A 20110-nucleotide genomic window follows, 5' to 3' on the forward strand; every position below is an offset into this window, starting at 1 on the left:
CCCACCCTATCCCCGTAACTATGCTACTTAGTTTACTTGCATTTAAAAAAAATAAAATCAACAACTACATAAAGCATCCATTTAACAATCACTCAATACTGCTCAGAAACAGTCTGATAAAATGGTAGTAAACTCCCATTTTCAACCTGAATGACTCCATTGAGCAGGAATTGCTCAAATCATGTCTGAATGAAGGTCAATGATGACATAAGTTATTTAATGTACAAATTATAAAAAGCAGTTTAGAGATGAACATCAAATGCCTGTTCCAAAACTGAAATAATGATTAACTTTACAAACAATGAAAGATTCAGCAGATGATGTAAAACAAGAAGAGGCCTGCCATAAACCTGATTACTAGATATGGAGCATTAGCAACTATAGTTAAGAATGACCTTTAACATACTGTTGCGAATTAAGGAAATATATTTTGTGTAATTTCCTTGCTTTTCTAAGGGACAGTACTAAGTAATTTGTTTTGACAAGTACAGAGTTTAAAGTATTTAAATATGAAACAACAGAAAATGCTGGAAAAGCTCAGCAGGCCAGGCAACATCCGCGGAGAGAGAAATAGAGTCAACGTTTCGGGTCGAAACCCTTCTACAGAACTACAGTAGGCCCAACGAAAGTGCCGGTTTCGTGCATGCACTGCGCATGTGCGGGAAACCGGAACTTCCGTTCCCTTAAAGGAAGGGGTTCACAGGTCGAACGCATGCGCCGGAGAGGCAGCGCGTACGCCTGGAACTTCTGTTTTTTTTGCAGGTTTCTTCGAGAGGGTAAGTCTCCAGCAGCTACGCTTCTAAAAAGCAGATGTAAGAAATCACACAACACCAGGTTATAGTCCAACAGCTTTATTTGAAATCACAAGCTTTCGGAGCGCTGCTCCTTCGTCAGGTAAAGTGGAGAGATGCATAAAAACACAGCTTATATAGTCAGGAGAATAATGTCAGATGTTTACAGGTAATCTTTCTAACTGCCATTTATCACACCTCGGCAGAGAGGTGTGATAAATGGCAGTTAGAAAGATTACCTGTAAACATCTGACATTATTCTCCTGACTATATAAGCTGTGTTTTTATGCATCTCTCCACTTCACCTGACGAAGGAGCAGTGCTCCGAAAGCTTGTGATTTCAATTAAAGCTGTTGGACTATAACCTGGTGTTGTGATTTCTTATATTTGTCCACCCCAGTCCAACACCGTCATCTCCACACCATGTCTAAAAAGCAGTCGCAAGGCCGGCTTTTAACAAGGTAAGTGGTGAATTAAGTAAAATTAAAACATTTTTCCACAGGTTTATTATTTTTAAATACTTTAAAGAAAGGTAAGTTTATTTTTAGCCCCGTTAGAAACTGTAATTAATTTTTTCAAAAATTTAAATTATTGTTTAACATAGTTATTTTATGTAATTTATAGTTATTTTAAAAATGTGATTTTTTTTTAATGTATTTGAAGTTTTAGTTATGTTTTGGGGCTGAATTGTATTCATAGATTTGACAGCTCTTCCTGTCAAATTTATGAAAGGGCATTCCCTGCTACCATTGGCTCTCCATGGCCTACGTGATCCCAGGGGACGCTTCGAACTAACTGCGCCCCTGGGATACACAAGCACTGTGCGCAGGCAGTTGGAGCAGGCCCAGGATCGGAATCCCACGCGGGCCCACAGCACAACGGCCAGCGCGCTAGGTAAGTGCAGGTCGGAGGCTTGCACCCGCGGGAAGCCTCCGACCCAAATTTCTGGGCCAATGAGATCCCCTCTCATTCTTCTAAACTCTAGCGAATATAAGCCTAATCGACCCAATCTCTCCTCATGCGTCATTCCTGCCATCCCAGGTATCAGTCTGGTGAATATTCGCTGCACTCTCTCCATGGCAAGAACATCCTTCCTCAGATAAGGTGACCAAAACTGCACACAATACTCAAGGTGTGGTCTTGCCAAGGCCCTGTACAACTGCAGCAAGACATCCTTGCTCCAGTACTCGAATCCTCTCGCTATGAAGGCCAACATGCCATGTGCCTTCTTAATCGTCTGCTGCACCTGCATGCTTACCTTCAGCGACTGGTGCACAAGGACACCCAGGTCTCGTTGCACTTCCCCTTTTCCCAATCTATTGCCATTCAGGTAATAATCTGTCTTCCTGTTTTTGCCACTAAAGTGGATAACCTCGCATTTATCCACATTATACTGCATTTGCCATGCATCTGCCCAATCACCCAACCTGTCCAAATCATACTGGAGTTTCTCTGCATCCTCCTCACAGCATATACGCCCACCCAGCTTTGTGTCATCTGCAAACTTGGAGCTATTACATCTAGTTCCCTCGTCTAGATCATTAATATATATTATGAACAGCTGGGGTCCTAGCACCGATCCCGGCGGTACCCCACTAGTCACTGCCTGCCACTCAGAAAAAGACCCGTTTATTCCAACTCTTTGCTTCCTGTCTGCCAACCAGTTCTCTATCCAAGACAGTACCTTACCCCCAATCCCATGTGCTTTAACTTTGCACACTAATCTCTTATGCGGGACCTTATCGAAAGCCTTCTGAAAGTCCAAATACACCACATCCACTGGTTCTCCCTTATCTATTCTACCAGTTGCATCCTCAGAAAATTCCAGTAGATTAGTCAAGCATGATTTACCTTTCGTAAATCCATGTTGACTTTGTCCGATCCTGTCACTGTTTTCCAAGTGCTTGGACTCTAGCATTTTCCCCACTACCGATGTCAGGCTTACTGGTCTATAATTCCCCGTTTTCTCTCTACCGCCTTTTTTAAATAGTGGGGTTACATTAGCTATCCTCCAATCCATGGGAACTGTTCCAGAGTCTATAGAATTTTGGAAGATGACCAGCAATGCATCTACTATTTCTAGGGCCACTTCCTTAAGTACCCTAGGATGTAGATTATCAGGCCCTGGGGATTTATCGGCCTTCAATCCCGTCAATTTCCCTAACACCATTTCCCTACAAATACTGATTTCATTCAATTCCTCCCTCTCATTAGACCCTATGTTCCCCAACATCTCTGGGAAGTTATTTGTGTCCTTCTTTGGGCAGATTGGTCGACTGACCCTCGTCCTGCCTCTATTGAAAACGGAAATAAGCCGGTTCGACACAGATTTGGTTCAGATTAGAAATTTTTTAAATTTTAACTTCCCACTTGATCCAAATCCATCTGAATTTGGGGGTTAAAATTACCCCCATGGTTCCCAAAGCTCTCCACCACAGGAGGTTTCGTCAACCCATATCTGGGTCAGTTGTGGTCCAATTGGTAGAGATTGATTGCCATGATTAGTCAAAAAAACTCCATTGTATCATGTGACTACTGGGATGGTAGAAGGTGAACTAAATGGACCTTTTTTTTGGTCTAGCAATTCCTATGTTCTTCTCCACCTTTGTTATATAGGATCTTGGGTTATGAACAAAAAGCGGGGGTATGGGACTGAGCCGACTGCTCTTTGAAACAGCCAGCACGGGCACGACAGGCCGAATGGCCCCCTTCTGTGCTATAAGTTCCTATGATTCTATGACCTCAATTCTGAACCCTGCCTTGGCTATTTGTTCAGGAAATACAGTGGGAAGAAACAGTTGCAACAATGACCAAATAAGACGCATAAAACACAAGCAGCTCCAAGCTGTTACAGGTTTCAAACTATACCCCAGGCTTCTTATTCGTCCAAGCCATCTTCAAAAAGCCCATCTTTCCCATTCTTAGAGTGTAATTTTCTAAAATACCCATCTCTAGTCAGTGCTGTCCAAACGTGCTAAGTTATCTTTCTCGGATATCTCTGATGATAGATCCTCCCCGACTCATTTCTTACTCCAGTGCCATTATCTTCATCATTACCACTGCTATGGGAAAGAAATCTACTCAAAATACATCTCACTGGCTTGGAACAAAGATAGGCAAAATTCTGACTTTTACAGCATAATTTTCCCTTTGAGGTTATTGGCATCTTAAACATGCAGGTTTCGTAAAGCCCTGAAATAAAGAGCACCTAGAAACCTTGTTTTGTTATTCTGGAATATTTCCCATTTTTGTGAAAGTGAAAAGAACGAAAATTAAATTAAAAGAGAAGATGCATTTATTTTAAACCCCTTGTAAAAACCAAAAGTGAGGAAATGTTGTGGCCTGCTAACCTTCACAGCTATAAACCCAGAGTTCATGGCTGCGCCACTCCTTACCACAGTCACGGGTTTGTTCACCTGGCTGCTTTATACTTCAAACTATTTGCATTAATTTGCTCATTTAACCACAAGATGGAGCACTACTTTGAGCGTGACAGGGCAAAAACAATGGTCCATAACATGCTATGGCAGGGCATCCAACAGCTTCTGCTGCTAGTTAGACTTGCCCTTGCATGTTTAGGTTTTTAACATTCTTGATTGGCAAGTTGCTGAAAGTGCTAGCTGATAACGTTGCAGCGAGGGAAACCGAGCATCTAGGATTTAAGTGAACAGGGCAAGCAACTGTGCATCTCCTTAACCAATCAGATTCAAGGATTGTGAAATAAACAGCACAAGGATAGAGAAGAAAGTGTAAGTTAAGAGTGGGTGAATGCAATGTCAAATCAGGTACAGAAGGAGAAAGAGAGGGAAAGAAAGACTGGATTAAGAGAGAGAAGAAAAAAAGACAGAAAGGAAAAAGTAAATTTAATCATTTAAAATTTTTAATTTTTAAAATCTCCGACAATTAAAACCTGAAGACTCCACACTTTTAATAGTTAATTTTCAATGCTAGAGAGGTTGACTGGCAGTAATTAACACTTACCACGTCGTTAAAAGGGTACTTAGACTGAAATGGACAAGATTTAACTTTCTGTAGCGAGGTTGGTTCCTATCTACCGTGCAAGTACAGCAACTTAACACCGTTCAATGCATTTCAATGGTGAGGCAGGCAGCCTCACCATTTTCGCAAAGCTAACGGCTCATCGCTGACAGCAACTTTTGGATTTCCACATTAAACCTCATACCTGCCCTACCCTGAAGTTGCACATATATAAGGTTGAGCGCTATTAGCCTCACTGTTAATTTGACAGCAAATTATGAGCTGTGTTTTTTGTAAATTAACAGTTCCTTTTTTTAAATCTATATCTTTGAAAGTATAGGCTTGTATTTCAAAATGGCAGGTGGGTGCTTTGAAGTCTAGTGTTGGCACACATTTGTAATTTATTGCTTGGAGAGACTATAAGCAGCGTTCAACTGATATGAATTTGAAAAGTGTGGGAAAGAATAAGCTATCTACTCAAAGAAGTAATAAAAAGAAGCGCAAATTGATACAATAGCCTTTAAGCTACAATGGCCCATAAATCCCGTTCCCTACGGGTGTGTACGGGCTGTGTACTCACCCGTAGGGCCAACGGGAGTGCCAGTTTCACGCGTGCACTGTGCTGGAAACCGGAACTTCCGTTCTCTGAAGAAAGGGGTTCGCAGGTCAAACGCCTGCGCCGGAGAGGCAGCGCGCACGCCTGGAACTTCCGTTTTTTTCGAGGTTGATGCAGTCCGGGTAAGTCGGTAGCAGCTGCGCCTGGAAAAGCAGGCGCAAGGCCTGCTTTTAACAAGGTAAGAGGTGATATCAATAAAAGAAAAAAAAAATTAACACTTATTTATCATTTTAAAATACTTTAAAGGTAAGTTTATTTGTAGCCCCGTTAAAAACTTTAATTTTTCTTTCAAAAATTTAAATTGTTTAAAATAGTTAATTTATGTAATTTATATAGTCATTTTAAAAATGTGATTTTTAAAAAATTTATTTGAACTTTTACTTATGTTGTGAGGGTGATCTCTATTCATAGATTTGACAGGTCTTCCTGTCAAATCTATGAATGTAGATTCCCTGCTCCGAATGGCTCCCCATGGCCCACGTGATCTCAGGGATGCTGCGAACTAGCTGCGCCCCTGGGATACGCGAGCCCTGCACACCGGCAGTTTGAGGAGGCACATCAACGGAATTCTATGCCGGCCCAGAGCATTACGGTCGGCGCAGCTCGTTTGTGCAGTTCGGGGGCTTACGCCTGCGGGAAGCCTCCGACCGGAATTTCTGGGCCATTACTTATGATCTATATTTCTATTTGCAATCCTTGATGGTTGTCATAACCATGGGGTTCAATCCTGCATATCCAAGACACCAAAAAGGTAAGTTTTTAAAAAAACACTTACCTGAATGTGGAACCGGGAGATGCAGGAGTGTACGGCCCAGCTCAACATTAAAACCACAATCCGCTGCCGGCCACTGGTCACCAACCTCCCAACCGCTGCCTCGACCCCCCCCTCCAGACCGCTGCCTCGACCCCCCCCTCCAGACCGCTGCCTCGACCCCCGCCTCCAGACCGCTGCCTCGACCCCCGCCTCCAGACCGCTGCCTCGACCCCCCCCTCCAGACCGCTGCCTCGACCCCCCCCTCCAGACCGCTGCCTCGACCCCCCCCTCCAGACCGCTGCCTCGACCCCCCCCTCCAGACCGCTGCCTCGACCCCCCCTCCAGACCGCTGCCTCGACCCCCCCCTCCAGACCGCTGCCTCGACCCCCCCTCCAGACCGCTGCCTCGACCCCCCCCTCCAGACCGCTGCCTCGACCCCCCCCTCCAGACCGCTGCCTCGACCCCCCCTCCAGACCGCTGCCTCGACCCCCCCCTCCAGACCGCTGCCTCGACCCCCCCCCTCCAGACCGCTGCCTCGACCCCCCCCTCCAGACCGCTGCCTCGACCCCCCCTCCAGACCGCTGCCTCGACCCCCCCTCCAGACCGCTGCCTCGACCCCCCCTCCAGACCGCTGCCTCGACCCCCCCTCCAGACCGCTGCCTCGACCCCCCCTCCAGACCGCTGCCTCGACCCCCCCTCCAGACCGCTGCCTCGACCCCCCCTCCAGACCGCTGCCTCGACCCCCCCTCCAGATCTAATTTAATGGTGGAACGGGCTCGAGGGGCTGAATCACCTACTCCTGTTGTATGTTTCAATTTTTCTTAATCTGCATCTCCACTTCTAGGTGTTATAGTTCCATTGCACAGCATTGCCATCTGAGGCTGTGACTTAACGGAGAGCCTCTGAAGGACCATTGCTCTTCTACTGGAACACAGGTGCACCTCCTCATATGTTTATTGAAGAACTAAAATTTTAAACTTTGATTGCCATCTGGCTTACGTTTGGCTACAAGATCCAGCTCCACATTTATACCTAGCTGCAAAGACCGTGGGAAAATATATCTACAATATTCAAAATAGCATGTAACACTATGAATTTTTCCAATAAAATTATGTCTCACCATAGGCCATTTGCTGGACTGATAGGGGTGACATTCCATCTTCACTTAGTGCTGCTAAGCCTTCATTCGCCTTTCTAAAGGGATAAAAATATTACTTATATTAGTAGTCCACGTCTTTAAAAAAGTTTATGCTCATTAGGGGAGGATGACTAACAAATATAACATTTCATTCTATTTTCATTAACAGTGCTCAGCTTTCTTAGGTCAAATGCTGTATGGAGCAGACAAAATTCAAGTAACTTAAAATTTGAATTAATTTTCTTATATTTTGCTGCCTAATACAATATTTCTAGAGAGATAATAAAGTAACTTATAAAGCAGATGACCGAAGCAAGATCAAAAAATTTACACGTGAAATAAAATATATAACTGATTTGCAAAGTAATTACAATCAAGTCTTTGCCATAATCAAACATTTAATACTATTTTTTGCAATGATAACAATTTTCCCTTAATCCTCTTCTCCTGAAAGTGGTGATGTGCTGGGGTACAGTCCCAAGGGCTTTAGTGGTGGTCAATTACCTCACTCAAGTAGGCAGTTTCCATGCATGAGCCGGGACAGAAAGTGCCAGCAGGTTACTTGACCACAGGGAGCACAATAGCTGCCATACCTAACATCTGTATATGCAGGTTTGCAGCATTAGCCATTGGACAGCAATCAAAAGTAGGAGTCATGGCTGAATATGCAGTGGTAGTGGTGCGGTCCTGAAGGATGAACGCTGATTTTGTTGCATGATCTTCAGGTATACAGCATCATGTGACAGAATATGTAGCGTTTTACTGCTGTCTACACTATGTAGTGAGCAATGTTGCTTTACAAATGCAACATTGAAACAATCTCAAGGTTATGTAGCTGTGTGTCACTAACGATGGATCACATCTCTTAAGATTTTGTAGATATGTATGAAATTCCAGGTCTATAGAACTTCAAAGTTTTTATTTCTTGCATGGCATTCCTTTAGTCTAGGTGGAACGACGGAGAAGTTTAGGAAGGGAAATAGAGAGATTAAAACCAAGGCAGCCCTGCCACAAATGGTGAGACGGAAGGAGGGCGGGATGCACAAAACACCAGAATTGGAAGTGTGCAGAGGGGGTTAGGATACAAGACTGGAGGAGTTTGCAGAAATAGGGTGGGGTGAGGCTGTGGAATGATCTGAAAATGAGTTTAGGGATTTTAAATTCAACACACTGGAGGAAAGGGAGCCACTGAAGGTCTGCGAGGATGGGGATGATGGGCAACGACTTTGTTTCGGACAGCAAACAGGCAGCTGGATTTTAGACAAACTTGAGTTTATGGAGATAGCAAAATACTGCAGATGCTGGAAATGTGAAAAAGGGTTAGGCCCGAAACGTCACTCTAATTTCTCTCCACGGATGTTGCCTGGCCTGCTGAGTTTTTCCAGCATTTTCTGTTGTTATTTTGAGTTTATGGAGGTTGGCGAACGAGAGGTTGGCTGGAGGACATTGGAGAATTGAAGGCTAGAGGTAACAAAGTCCTGGATAAGGTTTTTCAGCAGCAATGGGATTGAGGTTGGGGTAGATGCAGGTAAAATTTCAGAAGTGGAAGTAAGCAATCTTGGTGATATAGATAGGATGTGGAGCATAGCTCAGGGTTAAACAGAATGGCAAGATTTCACACAGTCTGCTTCAGCCTGAGCAAGTACCATGGGAGCGGATTTTATGGTGGCTTCAGTCTCCTTGATATTTTGTTCAAGGAAACTTTGACATTCATAACCTGATGCTAAACAGGCAGCCTCGAGGGCTACAGAGTTCAGGAAAGTGGTGGAAAGAGTGTCATCAGCATACACGATAGCTGACCCCATGCCTGCGCACGATGTCATCGAAGGCCGGCACATGGTGAAACAAGAGGGCCAACGATATATTGTTGGAGGCTCTGAAAGTGGCTTTGCGGGACAGGAAGAGAAGCCTTTGCTGGAAAAACGCTGGCTGCATTCGGACAAGTAGCAATGGAACCAGACGAGGGCAGTCACATGGAAATGGACAACAGCTGAGAAGACGCTGTGGTAAACGGTATCAAACACTGCGGAGAAGGTAAGGAGGGCAGGAGGCATAAGATACCACAAACACAGAGGATATCATTTGTGGTTTTGATGAGGGCAGCCTGGTGATGTTAGTAGGGTAGAAGGGATTCAACAGGATTGTTATAAATCTCATCATCATAAAGAAACTACTCATGAAATAACACGGAACGGCCAGCTGGTGGCGCCGTCCAAAGAGTATAAATACTCGGGCATGGGCCCAGTTTGCCCAGGGACATGTTGTAAGACAGGAACTAGTGAAGTACAACTAGACCTCCATGTTCTGAAACAAGTTGATTAAAGCCTTGCTTTATACTCAAACCAAGTGCGTAGTGAGTTTTATTATGTCAATTTAATCAACTTGATATCGACTCCACGCTCCGAGTGATTTCGGGAACAGCCAGCACTTCAACTGCAGAAGGGAACTCCAGCATAGTAATCAATCCATCATGGACAAACTACTCAGACCCGCCCATCTTGACCTGGACCCGAATTCACCTACAACTGCTAAGGTATGGAAACACTGATATCGTACCTTCAGCAACTTCCTCAGGGTGTGTGGTGAGAATGTTCCTGATAAATTAGAGATACTTGCCAATTATGTATCTCCTCATGTGTTTGACTATATCGAAGACTGTGTAAACTATGACTCCGCTATCCTAATATTACAGCGACTATATGTTAAGGCCACAAACGAAATTTTTGCTCAGCATCTACTGGCCACAACTCGACAACAACCCGGGGAATCACTTGACGAATTCCTTCAAAAACTTCGCAGGCTCAGCAAGGAATGTAATCTTAAAGCTGTCACAGCTGAGCAGTACCAGGAGGAGTTAAATCGTGATTCCTTTATTAATGGGATTGCGTCTCCCTTCATACCCCAGCGTCTGTTGGAGAATAAAACCCTCGAGTTACAGGCTGCCTATGACCAGGCATGTTCCCTGGACTTAGCAAAGAGGAATGTAGATACCTATCTTTTACCTCGTGCACGGGCTGCTGCTATCACTTTTAATGACTCCTTCGATAGGTTAGAGTCATCATCAGTGAGGGCTTCCGCCTGAGACCTAACGGATGACAACCCTACCCTAGAAGCCTTCACTGATGATGACCCTGCCCTAGCGGCATCTTGGCAATCTGGAAGGAAGTGTTTCTTCTGTGGAGGTGCGTTCCATTATAGGAAATTTTGTCCTGCTCGTAATGCAACCTGCAATCATTGCAGCAAGGTCACTTTTCTAAGGTATGCCAGTCAAGAGCCTCTGTTAGTAAGAAGGGCCACTTTTCTAATGTATACCGGTCGAGAGCTCCTGTTAGTTTTGCAGCTGCTATCTATGAAACTGCTCCTCCCCCAAGAGCCACTACTAAGGTTACAGCTGCTATCTATGAAACTGCTCCACCCCCAAGAGCCACTACTAAGGTTACAGCGGTCAAGGGTAAAACTGCCCCTCCTCCCATCACAGCTGTTTTTCCCCAAAGTCTGTCCCATGCAGCCACGAAGGTTTCGGTATATGGACACATTTTGAGTGCACTAATCGACTCATGCAGCTCTGACAGCTTCATTAGTGAGCGGGCTGTCAGTAAGTTAAAACTGCGTATTTACCCCTCAGACAGGGAAATTGCAATGGCTCTGACGACACTGACCACCAATTCTTCCGGCTTTTGTCTTGTCGACCTTATTCTCAATGGCTGCACTTATTTCTCCACCCGGCTCAGGGTGCTCAAAAACCTATGCAGTGATGTGCTCCTGGGACAGGATTTCCAGAAACAACACAAAAGACTCACTTTCGAGTTTAGAGGGTCAAAGCCGGAGCTTATTATTTCCAAAGTACCATTTTGTGTGCTTTCGGCGGCTTCGCTCAACGAGCCCTCCTTGTTTGCCAATCTTTCCCCCCGATGTAAGCACACAGTCACTAAATCACGACGTTTCAGCCAAGATGATCAATCCTTTATCGAGGCAGAAATCTCTCGCCTTCCAGCTGACGGTATCATTGAGCCATGTTCATCTTCCTGGCGGGCTCAAGTCGTCGTTGTTAAAAATCCTCTGAAGCAACACAAGAAACGTCTTTGCATCGATTACTCGCAAACTATTAACCAGTATACCGACCTGGATGCCTACCCACTGCCACGCATCAATGACATGGTCAATAACCTTGCCAACAAGGTATTTTCAACTTTTGATTTAAAGAGCGCATATCATCAAGTACCATTAAAGGAATCTGACAAAAAGTATACGGCCTTTGAGGCCAATGGTCGGCTTTACCAGTTTTGTCGACTTCCATTTGGGGTCACCAATGGGGTGGCTGTCTTTCAACGGGCAATAGATAGCCTAGTCAAACAGGAGAACTTAACGGACACTTTTCCATATCTGGATAATATCACCATTGCTGGTCATGACCAGAAGGAGCATGATGCCAATCTCCAGAAATTTTTTGACGTTCTCCGTCGTCGTAACTTAACCTTAAATGAGTCCAAATCTGTGAAATCAGTACCATCAGTCAACATCCTTGGCTACTGGGTGGGCAACGGTGTCATCAAACCGGATCCGGAGTGACTTCGTCCACTTCAGGAGCTCCCTCCCCCTACGAATCTCAGCTCTCTTCATCGGGCACTCGGCATGTTCGCTTATTATGCGAAATGGATACCCCACTTCTCCGACAAGATCCAGCCCCTGCTTCACAAAGTCATTTCCATTGGAGGCAACGGCTATTTCAGCTTTCAACCTCCTCAAGCGACAACTGGAAAAAGCCACATTTCGTTCCAGTGATGAAAATCTTCCTTTCGTGGTCGAGTGCGATGCATCGGATGTGGTGATCTCTGCTACCTTGAATCAAGGTGGTCGACCCGTTGCATTTATGTCCAGAACTTTGCAGGGTAGCGAGCTCCATTATCCCCCTGTCGAGAAGGAGGCTACGGCCATCATCGAAGCGGTACATAAATGGAGTCATTTTTTCGCTCGTCGCCATTTCACACTTATACCCTATCTGCGCTCCGTGGCCTTTATGCTGGATAACCAGAAACGCACTAAGATCAAGAATAACAAAATACAACTCTGGAGGATGGAATTGGCCGCCTTTGGATACACCATACATTATCGACCCGGCAAAGAGAATGTGGCCCCGGATACCCTCACGCGGGCATTCTGCTCTTCTATGTCAACTTCGACTCTTGCGGATCTTCATACTGACTTATGCCATCCTGGCATGACCCGTATGTTGCACTTTGCGCGATCTAAAAATCTCCCATTTTCTACGGAAGATGTGAAAAGAACATGCTCCTCCTGTAGAATTTGTGCGTAATTAAAATCGCAATTCTTCCATCTATCGGATGGTTCGCTCATACACGCTATGCAGCGACTCAGCATTGACTTTAAAGGGCCACTGCCTTCCTCAACGTGAAACTCCTACTTACTTACTATGGTGGACGAATATTCACGCTTTCCCCTGTCCCAATATGCTTACTTCCACAGTGATCAAATGCCTTGATCAAGTCTTTTCCCTTTGCGGTACGGCCAATTTCATCCACTCTGATCGGGGTCCCTCCTACATGTCAAGCGAACTCAAAAGTTATCTTTCCCAACGGGGAATCGCCACATGTAAAACGACACCGTACCATCCCATTGGAAACAGACAGGTTGAGAGATACAACGCTATCATTTGGAACACTGTTCGTCTTGCACTAAGGTCACGCAACCTACCAGACCAGCAGTGAGAAACTATGCTCCCTGACATGTTGCATTCCATCAGGTCTCTTCTTTCTACGTCCACCAATGTCACGCCTCACGAGCGATTCTTCAGGTTCGAGCATCACTCCACTCATGGGACGTCCCTACCGTCATGGTTGGCAGCTCCCGGCCCCGTGTTGATCCGAAGATTCCTCAGATCTTCTAAAAACGATCCCCTCGTCGACGAGGTAGAACTCACGGACGTTAATCCCACGTACGTGCACGTGCGGTACCCTGATGGCCGGGAGTTCACCGTTTTGCTCCGGGACCTGGCTCCCTGTCCAGCCGGTCCCAACTGATAGAGGGACCCACGGTGATGATGCCGACACTCTGCGCTCCCTTGAAGATGACGCCCTACCTGGGACATTGAGAGATCAGCCGGCTGCCCCACCGGATCCACTCGGGTAGCCAAGCGCTTCCCCTGGGATGGCCACCCGAGGCCAGAACGCCGGTCAATCCCCGGCTGTCAATCAGGATGAAGCCAGTTCTGCGCCTGTGGGGACCTGCACCCGGAGTCACGATCTCCCCAGCCTCCCTCGGGTCGATCAGGGCAACACGGGCCGTGTCGATCCACCGGTACGGATCAAGCGGCCCAGGGACCAAGACACAGTCCGGGGAGACGTGCCTTCCAGCCATAAACAAAGATCTAAAAGACTGCAGCTATTCGTGGTCCGCCTAATCCGTTAGGAGGAAGTCGTCGGACTTCCAAATCTTTTAGGCAGGAAGAATGTTATAAATCTCATCATCATTAAGAAACTACTCATGAAATAACACTGGACGGCCAGCTGGTGGCGCCGTCCAAGGAATATAAATACTCGGGCATGGGCCCAGCTTGCCCAGGGACATTTTGTAAGACAGGAACTAGTGAAGTACAACTAGACCTCCATGTTGTGAAAAACGTTGATTAAAGCCTTACTTTATACTCAAACCAAGTGCGTAGTGAGTTTTATTACATCAAGGATGTTTTGAGAAAAATTGGCCTGGAGCAGAAGGTGACAACATGATTGCGGACCCTTAGAGAGAAAATGGCAGTGAGAGATGGGAAAGGGGTAGTTGCAGTAGATAGTGGAGGGCAACGTTCCCCCTAATTTTTTTAGGCCGCGCGACCCCTTCAACTGGCTGCGCGGCCGTGTGGCTTAAAATGAACGTTGGTTGAGGGTAGATCTTTGTGGAGGGAGTGACAGACCACGATACATCACTTCTCAAACACAGTATTCAGGTTTCATATCCACAACTCAAAATTTTGCAGGAGGTGGACAGAGAGACAGATAGCATTAAAGTAATAACTATTAGGTATGGTCAGACTAAGAGAGAGCACAGGATGGTCTAAGATAGGTTTACAGTGTATGTATGTGAACGCACGAAGCGCAGTAAACAAGGTTGGTGAGCTGCAGGCGCAAATAGCCACATGGGAACATGATGGCAAGGCAATAACGGAAACCTGGCTCAAAAAAGGGCAGGATTGGGTATTAAATATTCCTGGTTATAAGGTGTTGAGGAAAGATAGGAGGTGGTGTGGCAGTATCGGTTAAGGAGAATGTTACAGTGCTGGTTTTAAACAGCCAGAGAGCAACATTTCAGCGTCGGTGATGTATTACGCGCAAAGACCGAAAAATTTGCCAATTATTACCTGAAACTGAGAATCTTTTTAGACTGGTGAACAAGATAGAAACAGTGTGCATTGAGAAAAGCATAAATAATTAGAAGCAATCTCTGCTGTATAGTTAACAGAATAAAATGATGTCCAATTCAAATTGGTCATTTCTTCATTTTTCTAATGCAGCAACACCCTCATATAACGATTGTTTCCGTCGGTCCCAAGAGGGTTTGTTATAGTGAGGCTTGACTGTATACATAAGGCAACCTAATAACAAAGATTAATAATAACCTGACTAGAATAATATTCCTGCACTTTACTGGCAGTTTGATGAAAAACTGCGATGTGCATGATTGCAACTTCATCAAGTGTCAACAATTAACCATGGCAACCAACAGCATATAACTTCTGTTTTTGCAACACCAATACTACATAAAAAGATTCTCACTAGATGGATGACAACATAACAATCAAGCACCCTCAGGCTGACACTCAGTATCCACAAATGTCTGTTACCATAGCAATCATCTACTATATCATTCCTTACTGCTATTTAATTAAAAGGCATGCTATTAATGCTGAAAACAAACTGCCATACAAAATAAAACCATGCATACCACCCAGTAAATAAATACACACAGCCAGCTGATGAATATACCTTTTTTAAATATAGAAGATAGCAACAGAGTTGGGAGATAGACTTCAGAGACTTGCTCCACAGGGCCACTTGTGGTCAATGCTCGTTAACAACATCAGGACAGTGGAGAGCGCAAAATTGCATGGTAAATGTTGACATTGTAATTTACAATGATAAATGATCACTAAGAAACAAGACAAAAAACCAAGCGCATTTTGGGTTTTATAAATCGAGGCATAGAGTACAAAAATAAAAAGGTAATGATAAATTTGTACAAGGAAATGGTTAGGCCATAGACAGTTAGAGTACTATGTGCAGTTGTTGGCATTGCATTGTAGAAAGGATATAAAAGCCACAAAGAATGCACAATGTAGATTTACTACGATAATACCAGTGTTGAAAAACTATGGTCATGGAAATAGACTTAAAATATTGGGACCATTGCCACTGAAGCAGAGAATGCCAAGAGGAAATTTAATAGAGGTTGTTAAAATTATGAACAATTTCATCTGGTTGGGAAGTAGGTGATGAAGGATTATCAATTTAATACTGTCTTTAAGATGATGAGGAGTGAGGTTAGGAGACATTTCTTTGCCCAGAGCGAGCATGGCATGCTTGCTACAGTAAACACTTGAAGTAACAGAAAACACTGGGCTGCATGGAGAAAGTGGGGTAGTGGGATTAGTTTTGGATTGCTCTAGGAAAGAACCGACACAAACACAATGGCCCCGATATTAATTTGAAGGCGGCTTCCGATGGGTGGGGGAGAGGGGTGGAACTGCGTGGGAGAAACCCTGAAACAACTGAGCGGGTCCGAATTTGCGATCGTTACTGAATTGTACCAATTAATTTGGACTTCCAGGTTTCGCGTCTCAAGCTGCACAGCGGGCGCAGTGCACACCCACATGATGCAATCTCAGCTCTATTTAAAGGGACAGTGCACAAATGGAAGTTGGTGGTGTTCAGGATGGATGGTGGACATAGAGCAAAAACAGCACCCAGATTTAATCATGCATTGCTGGAATTACTGCTGGGTGCAGTCAGGAGGAGGGGGGACATACTGTTCCCCAGCAATGGGAGGAAGAAACCTGCTGCTCTCACCAAGAAGGCGTGGTTGGAGGTAGCTGAGGAGGTGAGCAGGAGTATTGTGCCCAGGTCATAGATGCAATGTAGGAAGCAGTTTAATGACCGAACCAGGTCAGGAAAAGTGAGTACATTTGCTGATTCAACTACATCCTGTGCTTTAATCTCACCACCGCCACCACACCCCACACCGCCCCCCCTGCCCCTTTCACCTGTCTTGCTAAGCATTCTCCATCACATCACTCCTCACACCCACTTAACTTTCTGCTGCAGCCAACCTTCACTTTCTATGCACTTGATCACCTTCCCATTTATTCATCCACTGCTGACACTCACTCTAATCCTTATGCAATGTGATGCATGTGTCTCATAGTCACCCTCACCGAATGCACTGCAGCCATCGGGTGAATACCTAACCTCACTCACATGTCTGTTTTTCAGCACTTGTAGAAGAGGGTGCTAAATGCAAGGGAGAGGACTGGAGGTGGAGCACCACAAATAGTCCAGCTCAATGATGTAGAGGAGGATGTTTTGGAGATAAGTGGCACATCTGCATCTCTCAGTCGGAGATGGAGAGACAGGGAGCTCGCAGATAGCTGGTGACAGAACTACAAATATCTCTGACACACATATGCTGACTTTATTTCATCAATGACTGAAATATGAGAAGACCGAATATGTTGATTGTCAAGATTATGACTTTGCCACGACTAAATCATATCGCTTTCTTTAGTCTTCCAGGGCCTTTACGCATACAGCAAGTATCGCAGGTCATCCACAAGGACGATTCCTCAGAGGAACGAATTCTAGGTGCACCATCACAGGACATACAGCCATGCACCAGCGCAGATACTCGCACTTCAGTGGGTCAAACCCAGACATTCATTGCGTTTTCACCTGGTGATTCACACCTCACAAATGAGCACGAGCAGACACTGGGGGCAGAGACAGCTGTGGAGAGACCGCGTCCAATCTTTTAACCATGTGATGTTACTCTAACTCTTAAAAATTTTTAAACTTCCTTTCAAAGCTCAGAGTTCAGCAAGTGACATGTGATAATTTCCACATTATACATACCTTAATAGTTTGTAGTAAGCAAACCGAAAGACTTCCTGCAGTACTACGGAGAACATCGCACCAAAGATAATGAGGGATTTCTGTAGTTCTGCATCCTTCTCGTTGCTAACCTTTACAGCAATAAACCACACTAATGAAGACAGCAGCAAGGAGAGTAACCAGAAAAATGCCCTGTAACACAGATATCATTCAATTATTAAGTTGGCATAAATTAACAAATGTAGTAATAGTACTTTAGCTCGCATGCAGTGATTTTGCCTGTATTCCACACCAGGTAGTGGTGTCTACTCAATGAACCAATCGAGCTCTTCTTAAAAAACAAAAAATATCCTTCTACAATAGCAAAATACTGCGGATGCTGGAAATCTGAAATAACAACAGAAAACGCTGGAAAAACTCAGCAGGCCAGGCAACATCTGTGGAGAGAGAAACCGAGTTAACGTTTCAGGTCTGGGACTCTTCATCAGAACTGGAAAAAGCTGGAGATGTAACAGATATTAAGCAGGTGCAGAGACAAGGGTGGTGGAGAGGAATTGAAGGAACAATCTGTGCTTTTGTAAGAGGCAGGAAAGATAAAATGTTGCAAATGGGAATGGCAAAAATCATACAGCATGAAAAATGGGGGCAGGGGTTATAGTTTGAAATTATTGAACTCAATGTTGAGTCCAGAGGGCTGTAAAGTGCCTAATCGAAAGATGAGGTGCTGTTCCTCGAGCTTACGTTGAGCTGCACTGGAACAATGTAATAGGCCGAGGACAGAGAGATCAGAGTGGGAGTGACGCGGTGAATTAAAGTGACAGGCGACCGGAAGCTCAGGATCACCCTTACGGAATGAACGGAGGTGTTCCGCAAAGCAGTCACCCAATCTGCGTTTGGTCTCCCCAGTGTAGAGGAAACCGCATCGTGAGCAGCGAATACAGTATACTAAATTGCAAGAAGTGCAAGTAAATCGCTGTTTCACCTGGAAGGGGTGTTTGGGGCCCTGGCAGTGGGAAGGGAGGAGGTAAAAGGGCATGTGTTGCATCTCCTGCGCTTGCACGGGAAGGTGCCGGGCGAAGGGGAAGGACTGATTGAGGAGTGGACCAGGGTGTCGCGGAGGCAGTGGTCCCTTCGGAATACTGAAAGGGGAGGTGAGGGGAAGATGCGCTTGGTGGTGGGATCACGTTGGAGGTGGTGGAAATGTCGGAGGATGATCCATTGAATGTGGAGGCTGTCTCTGCAGCTGCTTAATATCTGTTACATCTCCAGCTTTTTCCAGTTCTGATGAAGGGTCCCAGACCTAAAACGTTAACTCTGTTTCTCTCTCCACAGATGCTGCCTGGCCTGCTTAGTTTTTCCAGCATTTTCTGTTGTTATTTTATAAAAAAATATCCTTCACTTATTTTATTATGTAAAAGAGTCAAGGCTCTAGGAAGTGCTTTAAGATTACAGTATAGGCAGCAACAGAAAGCTGCATGATGGCACGTAAAATCAGGTTGGCAGTGACTTTGGATGTTGCAGACAGCACTTTCATTTCTACACTGTATACCGTCAGGAAAGCAAAGCCAAATTACTACAGGTGCTGCTGCTGAACTTTTAGAAAAAGATGATCTCAATTTGGATTTCTGCATTTTCTAGCTTCTCTGAGAATATTTCCCACTAATTCAAAATAACTACACTGCTACTGTACCAACTAATGCCATGAATAACTGTTTAGCTCCACCATGCCATTATTTGCTTATGCATATTTATAGCTATTTAGCCATCTGCTGACCATTCCATCTCCCAGTTGGAGTTTGGACTAAGTTTAGGAGGAAAAGTTCCCCAGATCAAGTGTTGAATTTGCTTCTTTATTTACATTCCTATTTTGATACTAGAAAACAAATGCCACATTATAATCAATCTGCAGTACACTAAGCTGCAGTACTGCCACACATCTCAAACATTAAGCTGTTAAAAAGCTTGATCTGTTATTAAAGAAACCACTATTCACAAATCACGAGATAGGCATGGATGAGAAAGCCCATTCAGCCCAACTTAGCGTATCCATCCAGAACAACCTACAGTCCCCTCCCCTCCAATCCAGCATTGATTTTTTTTTTATGATTTCAGGCTTTTTCCACCTACCAGTAGTTATCATATGTTGATCATTTTCTGTGCGAAAAATAACTATTGTTAAATTTGAACCTAAAATAGGATTCAAAAAAATGTTATATATACAGTTTTTTTTTTAAAAAGATAGTTAGAAATTAGAGGTACCTAAAATATATATGGTTATGCGAATGAAATTGTGACGCGAATAATACTATGTTTAAATGATTGTATTAGAGCTCGAGACAAGTAAGGGGTTAATGTATAAGTTGTGTTTTACTGGAACTGCTCAAGTCTCGGCTCCTGGAAACTCGTATTAGAGCTTGAGACAAAGGTGTCTTCAGTTAATTAGATTAGATGATGTATAACATTCCACACAGGGGCCCCACAGCATGACCTTGCCTCCCAAGCTAGCTGTCTGTTGTTTGTAAGTTTGCATTTTGACTTTGTTTAATGTATCTTTAACTTGGCCAATGAAAGCCCAACCTATGTTTCTTCCTTTATTACTAATAACCATATTATAATGCTAAGGTAGGAATTGGAGTTTGTTTAACAGAATTGTTTGCGAAGATATGCAAAAGTTAATTAGTATAAAGCTCATACAATAGAAGGAATTTATGGGAGTCAAGG

General features: G+C 44.5%; 1 protein-coding gene across 2 annotated transcripts in view; it reads right to left on the bottom strand.

Moving 5' to 3' along the window:
• Positions 1 to 20110, bottom strand: part of LOC147123478 (gamma-secretase subunit Aph-1b) — a 100772-nt gene that overhangs the window by 55400 nt on the left and 25262 nt on the right. Inside the window, exons 2-3 of one of the 2 annotated variants that reach the window (XM_085973564.1) lie at positions 17411 to 17581; positions 7260 to 7333 (exon numbers count right to left, since the gene is read on the bottom strand). In XM_085973564.1, coding sequence (XP_085829690.1) covers positions 7260 to 7333; positions 17411 to 17581 — 245 coding nt within the window. The remainder of the gene's footprint in view (positions 1 to 7259; positions 7334 to 17410; positions 17582 to 20110) is intronic. The other variant, XM_085973554.1, reaches the window with a different exon arrangement.

Source organism: Somniosus microcephalus, chromosome 2 (assembly GCF_052327205.1).
Source record: "Somniosus microcephalus isolate GS21.2 chromosome 2, FLI_Smic_1.0, whole genome shotgun sequence".
NCBI classification, from domain to species: domain Eukaryota; kingdom Metazoa; phylum Chordata; class Chondrichthyes; order Squaliformes; family Somniosidae; genus Somniosus; species Somniosus microcephalus.